At 31.1% G+C, this 12,490-nt stretch overlaps 1 protein-coding gene across 1 annotated transcript in view; it reads right to left on the bottom strand.

Moving 5' to 3' along the window:
- The window catches only part of LOC110992023 (Down syndrome cell adhesion molecule-like protein Dscam2), a 126,232-nt gene that overhangs the window by 99,430 nt on the left and 14,312 nt on the right, over positions 1–12,490 (bottom strand). The window contains exon 2 of the mRNA XM_045634651.1: positions 9,489–9,537. Coding sequence (XP_045490607.1) covers positions 9,489–9,525 — 37 coding nt within the window. The 5' untranslated portion in view covers positions 9,526–9,537. The remainder of the gene's footprint in view (positions 1–9,488; positions 9,538–12,490) is intronic.

The raw sequence follows: 12,490 nt of genomic DNA, 5'->3' as shown, positions 1-12,490 counted from the left end.
TATGAGTCTTTATGACCCTAGAACTGGGAGCGGTAAAATACTTTATAGAGAAGTATCTGTTGATATACCAACCCTTGTTTACATACAAATATCATTCTGATATATTTGTATATTTTGAAAGCTTCAAAGTCTTTTGCGGTTTTCACCTCATAATTCCCTTTGTATAATAATATTTGTGTCTAATGAAAAGTATAGTACATATTATATTAGACCGAATTTGAGGTTTAAGAATAAGTTATATTTCTTTTCTTGAATACTTTACAAAACCATTTTACTATTCAGAAATTTGTTTCAATTTTTATCCTCCGGGAAACAACTTCTAGTTAGGCCAGTAGCATATTTCGAATAAAATATTGAAATATAAGCGACGCAGGTGTATTTTTCCTAACGGATTTAGATTTGCATTTGCACCCTTTTTTGAAAGATCCCATATGAATTATGTTCAACTTATCCTTTCCGCTTTCCTTTTATTGAATAAGTAAGTATGGAATTGCGGAATTATCGAAAGCTATTAATGTAGTATAGTCAAGAACATAATATTGCTATGTCCGTTGAACCGGGTTCATATTCATTCAGAAATCTAGCTCACAGCGTAAAGCTGTGCCTATATTTCAAAGAAAAATATCACCACGTGGTATTCAATAGCACGTCCTCAATTTTCTGTTAGCAATTAACCCACATTCCTTAGAATTTTTCTAATGTATGTTAATTTCAATTTCATTTCAAAGGAGCAAATATTATGAAATGGAAAATAATGATTTTATATTTTAGTAGAATTGGAAACATTGTTGGTAAATGTTGGTTACTTTGTTGAACATATATGAAGACGAGTTTTAAATGTACGAAACGAACTTTAATTTGTATTTGTAAACAAAAATGTAAATTTTGTATCGATACTTTTATATAAAGGTTTTTGGTTTTCCGTCTTATTGTATTTGTAATATGTATTGCACTTCTTGTCTACCTTATCTAATTTAATATGTACATTTTTTTCTTTACTCACAGTGGTTGCCTGGAAGAATCGCTTGACAGCGATAAGGCCCCCAGGCCCTCCTTTTCATTAAATTATGTAAATTTTTTTCTTTTATGTAACGCAACGATGTGTTAATAAATAAATAAATAAAGTTTAACGTTTTTAATTCGAATAAGGCATTGAATAAATATATAGTTTACACTAACATACAATACTCCAATCAATACAAAAATAAAAAAATAAAAAAAAATAATAAAAAAAAAATACTTAATACTTATACTCTCGGGATGTCTGACAAAAATTCATATAACATGATGTGGTATGTTTGCAGAGCACGTCGCGTAAGGATTTGCCTAAGTGAATAATATGAAGCATTTGTGAAACCACGTTTTATTAAGATAACGTTACTTTATTGTTATTATAGAAATTACAATTTATAATGCATTCGTCATATTATGAGAATAATCGTTTAATTATCTGAATTATTTTTATATGCTACCAAAATCGCTAACGTTGAAAAAGCCTGTTTTCCGAACATATTAACAAAAGGGAAATTATGTGTTAATTATCTTTCATATCTACTATTAGAATTAATAATGTAAAGTGTTTTACAATGCATGACTATTATGACTAAATGTATCACAAAATAATTAACTAATTTAAGCGTCAGGTAATCTATAAAACTTGCTATACTTTTATTTTATTTTAAGTTTTATCCTTATCTTTATCTGATCCTAAACAAAATCTTGTAAAACAATTCATATTATATATATGAACAAAATGGTTTTATTTTTCTGTCTACTTAATATAATTTACTGTAAACAATAAATTTCTATAATTCTTATCTGTTTTGCCCTACAACAGGCGAATATTAAATATCTTAATTAGCAATAGCAATTTCATAAAAGAGAGGTGTACGTGACTAGAATAAAATGGAATTATTTAATTAATTTCTCGGCCTTTTTATAATTAAATAAGAGGGTTCATGTTTAATCTTTGTATACATGATATGACGTATAAATAAAAATAAATAAATCAATGGCGCTAGAACCTCTGTAGGTCTTGGCCTCAGATTTCTGAATCTGTTTCATGATCATTTTTAAATCTAATAGGCAAGTAGGTGATCAGCCTCCAGTGCCTAACACACGTCGTTGACTTTTTTTGGGTATAAGACATGTCGGTTTCCTCACGATGTTTTCCTTCACCGTTCGAGCAAATGTTAAATGTGCACATAGAAAGAAAGTCCAATGGTGCACAGGTGGGGATCGAACCTACGACCTCAGGTATGAAAGTCACACGCTGTAGCCACTAGGCCAACACTGCTCTGATAAGACGTATAAATCAGAAAATTTTAGAATTTTTATTAGTGCGGGAAAGTAAACGTGTCTTTTAAATTTGATAATTATAAAATTTTCCGGATATCATACCAATGACACTGTAATATTATGCAATTACCGTGCCAATGAGGCATACCACTGTCATACGCAATTTGTCACTGACTTTACATTGAAATAAATACGGTTCTCTTGACAAGTTATTACATATTAATTCTTATGTTAAAAAAATTAAATTTAAATAAGGATGCATACTTATTTAATAAACCAATGAACAAGGCGAATGACTTTGGTACATGTGATAAAATACATGTTTTCATGTTTAGATAGAAACGTAAAAATAATGAATGATATATAACATGTAAAACCTTGAGGATTAAACCAATTTGGAAAGGACTTCTTGGAAACTGAGTATTATGTTGCTCGAGATCTCGTGCAATTACGCGTAATAATAGAGAAATGGAAATTGATATCAAATTATAAACGAACGCAAACGTTATAATAACATTTTTTCTAATTGATTGGACTTTTGCGTCTTAAACTATTTACATTTCTTTCGCAATAGCCAAGTCCGAGTTCATTTTCATTTCAATGATGTAATTAATTTAACATAGTAACTTAAATTAAAGCCTTATATAAAATTGTGTTCAGGCAATGAAAGGCAATGAAAAATGAGTTATTTCTCTTTCCTTTTGTTAATATGTATATGAATTTAAAAAAAATAGCCCCTATAACTTCTAAACCTGAGATACTACTCAATCAGCCGTTCTGTCAAATTTGAAACGTATGCCGATTTCTTCGCGAAAGTTTGCTGCATATGAGCGACTGTTTTTTTTATAGAACAGGAGCTAAACGGGCTGAAAGCTCACCTGATGTAAGGTGATACCGTCGCCCATGGACACTCTCAATGCCAGAGGGATCGGGAGTGCATTGCCGGCCTTTTAAGAATTGGTACGCTCTTTTCTTGAAGGACCCTAAGTCGAACTGGTTCGAAAATATTTCCGTGGGCAGCTGGTTCCAGAGTGAGCTGGAATACGAATCTACGACTTCTGGAATGAGTCGCACGCTGAACACTGCTTTGGAAACTTAAATAGGTTATATACCTTAAACGATTGACAAAGAAGCAAAAAGAAGCGAAGCACTAAGCCGCGATTGTCGTTGTTAAAAAATCTGAAAGGTCCATACAGCAATGAAATAAAGTGTTGTCATAAAATTGCCACTTTCGTCAGGGACAGCTATTATGGACACAAGTAGAAAGAAACTGCAGAATGGAACAGTTTTATGTTGCTATAAGGAATAACGGTGATTTAGATACGACATTGAATAGAAAATATCGGCCGGAGTATATAATCTTTTTAAATTATCCGCTTGGCTTTTAAACTGTGGATGTTTTTACTTCGTTTTGCCTTAATATGAAGTTACTAGTCTTTTTATCAATTTTTCTCTCCATAAAAACCTCTTCACATTTATTATCTCCTCTGAGGAATAAATGAAAAGACGTTACTCTAATTGCTCCAGCCATCTTCGAGGTTTGCGAGTTATGAAACATATTTTGCGATTCCTAGAATACACACAAAACAGTTACTCATATTTATAGCTTCTTTCTCAAGTCTGCCAACAAATCCTTGGTGTCGTGGAACTTTGAAAAAAAAAGTCACAAAATATTCGTAAACATATTGAGGCTTATAATACGGGATAATTAGTGTATACCATTATTTTTTGTAAAGAATGATAGAAATAGCAATATAGATAATTACACAGAAATGCGATTGTTTAAGAAAATCTATTCACTTACGGCTAAATGTTAATTTGATAATCCTTCTTAAAAATAAAGTAATAAGGTAATTTGTTATTAAATTGATTAGTTACAGATTTAATCTATATATCTATACACTCGCGCCATTTCCCAAGGGTAAGCAGAGATTACGAATATAACTACGGATTATCTTTATCAGTAGTTATTAAACCTAAATTTATTCAAAACGTTATATATAAACTAGCGGACCACACAGGCGATGCATGATATTTTAAGCGATTAGGATATTAAACTAAATATGAAAGTACCGAGTGTAGCACCATCTGCCGGGCTGATTTGTAAATCCAAACCATCCAGGCACCTAAACGCATACAAAAAAATTCATTCAAATTGGTCCAGCCGTTTAAGAGGAGTTCAGTGACATACACACGTACAGTATTCGTATACATAAATATAGTATATATGTATACATAAAGACAAACAAATCATAGTATAATCATGTTGTTGAAGCTTTTAGAAGTTGTGATATCCTTTAAAATATCCATGTCAAACCCGACAAAGCAGATGTGACAAAAGAGAATTAAGTTAAAATTTCAGAGCCTTGAACTTTGCTTAGTTTACAAAACTACTTAGCAAGAGCCCCGTTCCATTATAATTTGATACATCACTTGGAGTTACCAAGTTACAGGCTTTCATGAAAATGGGATCAAAATCTTATCAAATTTAACTTGTGTTTAAGCTATATGTAACGAGAATAACAAATCAAAAGAGATCATTGTTGTGATGACGGGCGTAGAATTATTGGCTTAAGCAAAATATAACTACAATACGCACGTACTTTATAGTACAGTGACTGTATAAAACTGATGATATATGAATTTATATAATTGTCACTTTGACAATTTACTCTATTAACAAAATCTTGTCATTAATCCGCCATTTTCCGTAAAAAAATTGAACAAACAATCCAGAGAATCTTTCTCAAAAGTATCAACAAACATTTGTCTTCGCATCATCAGCGAATTAAATTTACAACTGAATTAGCACACGCTATGCCAACATAGACTCATTGTCATATCTCATCCAATTATGACGTTCTGGGCGTTCTTACTAGGAAAACAAACATATCTTCTGACGGATTCAAGGGAGCTGAGATCACTTGTAGCTGATGGTATAAGTTCACATCGCAACGACGAGTTCGCGAGCCCTCGGTCATTGACAGTGTCCATGGGCGTCGCTATTACCTTGTCCTGTTCTATAAAAAAAAATTAGTTGTACAGTAATGGCTATATTTCTCTTGAAAAGAATTCGCGGAAATTCGTCCTAGGTGTCGTTAACCAATTTAACGTTCTGCAAATACCTGAATCGATACATTCGTACCAAGTTTAAACACACTTGGCTCAGCGCCTAATTAGTAATATCATATGTTTAAAAACTCGATTTCCTATTTGTGAGGCAATTGGTGTATGAGTAGATTTTCTTGTAGCTTTAAAAAGGTTTAACACACTATTAAATGTTAAATTTGTCGATCACTATTGACCGGAATCGATAATTTTTTTAACCAAAAATAATTGTAGGATGAAAACCATTGGAAAAGGAGGACGATATTCTAAAAATTAAATGAAAAATAATTTACGGGCGTTCTGTTACGGTTAAAAAACGGTTTATCTCGTTTTTCGGCAAACTAAAAGTCCTATGGATAAAAGTCAAATGGCAAAGTTGTAGATAATAAAAAGATCTAAAACTTTTGTACTTCCACTTTTTTCACATAACCCAGAAATTACTACATTATATCTGGGTAACAAACAAACATATGTAAATGAAAATTTATTCGATTCTTTAAATAAATTTTAATTAAGATATCAAAATACATATAAATATGCCTAAGAACTAACCTTAAAATTTAATAATTAAAAAATATTATTAAAAGGAGTCCCTAGAAATTTATGTAAAAAATTCAAAAAACCAAGTTGACCTCAGATCGCCCGTTAATAATTCTTCGTTTTATTTTATAATATTCTCCTTCTTTTCCAATGGGTTTCATCCTAGTATTATTTTTTTCACTTTTTATTATTTTTAAAGGCTTCTACCCCGGTCTACTAGAAAACACTAAGAATGTGCTATTTATATATATTTCTTTAGGTAATTATATTTTTATATAATTATGCAGTATTTACAATTTCTTAACCTACTTACATAGTAATAATAAAAATAATAAAAAGAAAATTAAAACAAATTTAAAAAGTTTGGTCCCTGTAACCGTGTGACGTGAGCTATACCGTTTTAAGTACATTTCTTAGCTTTTAAATCTATAAAAAATATATAAAATCTCAATAAAGAAAAAACTCGTCACAAATATACAAAACTACAGAACTCCTATAGTTACTATTCATTGAAATTATCAATTACAATGTTACTGTCGGAAAGTGAAAAGCAAAAACTGGAATAGACTGGCTTCACAGACATGATAGTAAAACACAATATTATAGATAAATTAGGCTTTTCAGACTGAATTCTAAAGGGGTCTGCGTCTGGCAACTCGACAGCAAGTTTGTTTGTAGAATGTTAGTACATTTCACGCCTGCTGACAAGACCTTATTGAACTTCAGGGCGCTTCGGTATAAAATCAGTTATTGATTTTTGTAACAATATAATATTATATTAATTATTTAGTCAGTCAAGTCAGCACTTATCTGCGTTAACTTATTTAGAATGTGAAGAGAACTGTAAATGAACTTTTATAATATTTATAGGCATTTTTATATTACCTCTATGTGTCACAATATTCGTTCGAATACTCTTCCGAAATGATCCACCGGTTTATATGATTTATTTATGCATATTTATTAAGTCTGAGAATCGGCTACAATCTATTTTTCATTTTATTATTTATTTTTTAGACAAAATTTTGTTGTATTTATTTTTTTAAGATACAGCATACAAAAATACATACAACCCTTAATTTTCATCTACCCACTACTTTATTATTATTATTTTTTTTTTGTTAGTTAAGAACTTAGAAATTTGATTTAAATTTGATTTTGAATTGAACCCTGAGGTCTATATAGAGAATAGCAAAATGTTCCATGTTGGTATGTACGAAAAAGGTAGGCTAAGCATTAAGGAGTAACCCCGCTGGGGCAGCTAATTTTATATATTATTATTCATGTTAGGTATTTATTTATATTAATAGGAGTATGTCTGGAGCTAAAAGAAAACGATTTGTCAAGTTTACTCTTTATATTAAACGGATACATCATTAAATAGATTTTTTAGAATTAAATAGAAGATTCAATGAATTTGATCGAGATTCGAGTACCTTAGCAAGTGATGTTTTTTTATATTTATTACGCAAAGATACGAGCTCAAAGTCTCGAGGTTTTTGGCTTGATAGTGGTAAGATTATTTCCTCTTATTTATTGCAAACAAATAATGAAACATTCCGGCAGAAGAAACGCTGACTCCAGTTTCGGAATAAGCTTAGAAAGTTCTATCACTTCAGCAATATTTGTTATTTAGTTCTGTGAGTTGCGGTTGAATTGTTTCTCGAAAATCTTGCTTTGCAGTTTTCATTTTAATGTAAAAGCTTAAAACTACTGTTTTTGGTCTTAGAAAACTGGCAATACGATGAAATGGTAAATACTTATTCAACCAATTAATGTATTGCCAGCACAGTTGTCGGCCATTTTGTCGGATATTTATGACACTTGTCAAAGTGTCAAGTTAAAAAGTAGCCATCTTGTAACAGCGCGAGAGTTTCCGGTGAATCAGGAGTCTGGAAATGCAGGTTTTAAAAGATTTATGAACAGTTGCAGCGCTTTTTTATAAAAATATTTCATTTAATCTTGTTTTGTAATAATTATAAATATTAGTGCTTTTTATATAATATAATAAAAAACTGTCATACTTGTTTTACATACGCACAAATTGTTTATAAAAATGTATGGTAGCATTGGTAAATAAAATAAAATAAAATAAAAAAATAAAAAAGCCTTTTTATTTCCTACAAATATAAATTTTTACATTGGCCCATCTCCAAGCGCTTACTTATCTAATTAAATATATACCATCTTATTTTTATTTATTTTCTATATATTTACCTATAACTATTTTATTTATTGTTATTAATATATTACTTATATAATATTTGCTACTATATTTACTACTAGATAATATTTACTATTACATTATTTTATTGTATTATTAGCTAGCTTGGTTAGATTTTAGTATACTTAAATAATATAACTTGTAGGAACCCCATTATTGGGTGAAGGCCTCCTCCAAAGATGCCCATTTGTCTCTGTCTTATTTTGTTTTTGTTTGGCTATTTTTAATGTTGATCTAATTAATCGGTGGTCTGACGGATAGTTTAAATTCAGGACTTCAAAGTTATTGAATAGTTTTGGTTGGTTGGATAGTATATAGTCGATCTCATTTTTGTGTTGTCCATTTGGGGATCGCCACGTCCATCTCCGGCTACATTGCTAGCATGGTAGCCCAAGTACAAAAAATAAGATACGTATAAAATAAACAGCTAGTTATAACAGTGCAGTCCATTGACCGAAAACTTTCGTAGTGACATCTAGGCCCCAGAGTAATACAGCCGAAGATTTATTGTCCCCGTGGGGCGAGCGGCGAATTTCATTTTCACACTTTTATCAAATGTAAAAACTCTGACAGAAGTGTATTTATGTAAAAAGTCATGTTGTTTATACACGTCAGCTTGAAAGGTTGTTTCTGTAGTTGGATATTGCTTGATAGAAACTTTTTTACTGTATCAATAAAACAAACGGGATCTTTTCAAAAATTATATTAATCCGTTTTAGTTATACCGACTCTCATGTCTTGTTATAATAATATATGTAATTGATCTTAGGATATTAATTTTAAATCTGTTAATATCCAATTTAAATTTCCACCATACATTGTAAGCAACTTTTTTTCGGATTATGTATACCATAAATAAATAGCTTTGATCTTATGTGTGACGTATAAATACGTAACGATATTTCGACATGCATTAATCTAATTCAAGATCGCTTCAAGCCTTGGTCTTTAACGCTGAAAATAATAATAGTTGCTCTTTGTTCAATTGTTAGTGAAACAGTATTCATTTTGCAATGAAAGTTAATTACTATGTCCTTTAAAAAATGATAGCTTCAACAGATATGTCCGCTACTAAATATTAACAAAATTAAAATAATTTGCATCCTCTATATGTATATATTAAACTGCATTTATTAGGCGAATTTCCCGAAATCCTCCAGTTTCGGAATTGGTAATCTTTTGCGTCTTAAGCATAAAGTATGGCGAAAAACATAAACGCGATCCACATAATCCAAGGGGAAAATCGTAAACAAAGAGACATCGAGTGGAATAAATTCGTCTAATAAAAAGGCGTTGCCCAAAACAAACAGTGACTTACCCAAGAAACTCAGCAGCAAATATGTGCAGAGCCTCATTTTTCCAACTTCCTGCAAAAGAATAATACGTTTTAATTATATTTACTTCGTCTGCATTTTGCAGAATTCGAGTAATTTAATTGCGAAGTTCGGAGACGGAATTTTAATGTAACAAATGCATAAAGGAATAAAATGGTTAGTTCTTAATTATTTTGGAACAGTATTTTAATTTTATATTCAAGTGATTTGAAGACATAAAGCTGAGAAAAGACCAAACTCTCATTAATTTTAAGTAATTTATAAATAAGCATCTAGGACATTCATTCTTCCACACTCCTAAGACGCACTGTCTTTTGTTAACGGTTCTTATAGTTCATGAGTCTTCCTCCTCCAAAGTAAACGCTAACTCCGGTGGCTAAATTATCAAGATATTTTGTATCTGTATCTTGTACTGACAATTACAAATTGCTTACGATTATGTAGCTACATAAAAATTACTGTTTGTTGTGGTTTGAGGTGAGACAGTTTTAGTAGGCGAGCACTATTTTCGTATGATCATTAATGCCATACGCATTTTTTTTTCATGATTTAATCACAAGATTTGTAATTGGCCTACAATGTGATATATATATTTCTGTGTTGTGCTGTGAATCTTCTGATTAATTAAATAAATAAATAATAATGAAATAAATAAAAAGTGACGAAATATCTGTTAAATTTAATATACATATATTACATATGAATATTACAATATTGTCTTTTAAACCCACAATACTTATATACTTATTTTAATATAAAGGATTCGGATTCTTTCTATCTTGGCAAAGATATCAGAGTGAGAATAATTATTTTAAATCAACTCCTTTTAAATCTACAGGAAATATTAAGCTTTATTCCCGCTTTGTGAGATATTCTAAGCCCTGGTAATGTAGACAGAATCACAGGCAATTCCAAAAGTTAATTACGAACAATTTAGCTAAGCGACCGACCATTCAGGTAATGCCTCGTTTAAGATAATGTGGGGAACCTGGTCGGTATCGATTCTAAAAGCTCAGAGCAATTGAAATGAACTTTAAAAGAAAACACCTTTTTAATGGATTAAACCTATGCATTATAAATTTTTAATTATTTTACACAATTTAAATTTTTTCCGACGTTTCGCGAATACTGAATCTTTCATGTAACTTCATGTTTCTGATTGAAAATTCCGATCAACCGATAGAAAATTCGAGATGTGCTATTGGTGGAGAATATTGCAAATACTGCAAAAATATGCAAGAAGTCCATTCTCAACCAAATAAAAGTCACCTCAATACTATATCTTGCATGCATGCTTAGGTACTTTGGCCATATTGCCAGGAGGGAACCAAATAGTCTCGACAAGTTGGTGAGCGCTGGGAGAAGTCGGGTCGATGGCTTATCCGTTGGTCTATTGAAAGAAAATTTTCTTTCATGAGACTCTTCTAAAAGGGCTCGTAAGAGATTTGCCGTCCTATTAAGAATTGGAGCTCTTCTCTTGAAGTCGAAATTGTTAGGAAATATATCGGTGGTGGACTACCTATATAAAAAGCAACGTCGCAACTCTGTAGGTGTGTGTCATACTTTATGACGTATTATTAGGTATGACACATAGATATATCTTATTCGACGGGCCTCTTGTTATAATAGATATAAATTGGTGTTCAGAATTTCTGAATCAATCATTTATCATTCCACCTGAAGGGAAGACGATTAGACGTAACAAAATTACCTTGTTAAGCTGAGCTTATAACTTGATTTACTTAATATTGACTTTAACATAAATATAATATAATGTAATAAAAATAAATACTTGGAATAAATGGCTAAAAAATTTACTTGTAAAAAACGCCTAAAATAACTTGGAAAAAATTACCGGAAAACGCCTAAGATTATTTGGAAAAAACACTTAAAAATTTCTTAGACCAAAATACCGATAAAAGGCTTTAGAATTCAATAATAAAGGTAGGAAATTTGAAAAAGAATCGCTGTGATTGATCGTTGCTGGCTATTTAGCCTTTATCATGTAGATGTAAAACAAAAGACGAGCGAAGAAACTCTCGCTCTCTTGTCTCTCCTTACGACACGTTACGCTTGGTTACTTGGTTACAAACGTTACGTCTATGAGTAAAGTGATATTACCAAATTATCAAAGAAGTCACCAAAGACCGTCACCAAAGAAAATCACTTTCACGACTCCTTAAAGGCTTGCCAGCGGGATTTTATGGCCTCAGCGGAAGGAAAATGTGAATATATTTACGTAATGAACGTGAAATTCGTGAGGCGTCACGTCACTTTCATGTATTTGTCGATACCGTTTAAGTGACTTTAGCTTCCGTACTCTAATATAAATAACTTTTTGTAACGTAAATCGGCTTCAGTTGGGTAAACATTTAATTAACATTAGTAAATTAAAAGTCGCAGAATAATCTCACTTAAATTATTCGAATGGAAATTGTTGGAATAGTACCCCTTTGCCCCAAATAAGCCGATAAAACAAAGTATACAAAAATCTGTAGTTGTCAACGGCGAAAACTTGTCCAAATAATCCGCACAAAAAAGTAGAGCAAACGTGTAATAAAATTCCGCTGATACTAGCCTTTTGAAAACGAGGCAACAAGAAAGTTTCCCAATTCGCAAACCTTTTTTGTTTTTATGGAACTTTTTATTCATTTGCACTATGCATTGCTCTCAAAGTCGAAATATATTAACTTATGTTATTCAAAGCTATTATTTAACGCATGACACACATATATATATATATATATTATATTCCTACATAGTAATAATAAAAAACGGATCAGTCGTTCCTTCATCTAGCTCTAGGCCACTTAAATAAAATGTTTCATATTCATTGCGTTTTTCTTTTTGGCGGTAAGATTAAATCATGCGTCAATAGTTTCTTGTACCTCCTGCTGTCCTAGTACCAAGACTTGGTATACAACGATTTACTTCATCGTCATGGTCAGGTATATTAGAAATAAATAACTACAATTATATTTTTTAT

The sequence above is a fragment of the Pieris rapae genome, chromosome 3, assembly GCF_905147795.1.
Source record: "Pieris rapae chromosome 3, ilPieRapa1.1, whole genome shotgun sequence".
Classification (NCBI taxonomy): Eukaryota; Metazoa; Arthropoda; class Insecta; order Lepidoptera; family Pieridae; genus Pieris; species Pieris rapae.
This window is presented reverse-complemented; position numbering and strand designations above follow the sequence as displayed.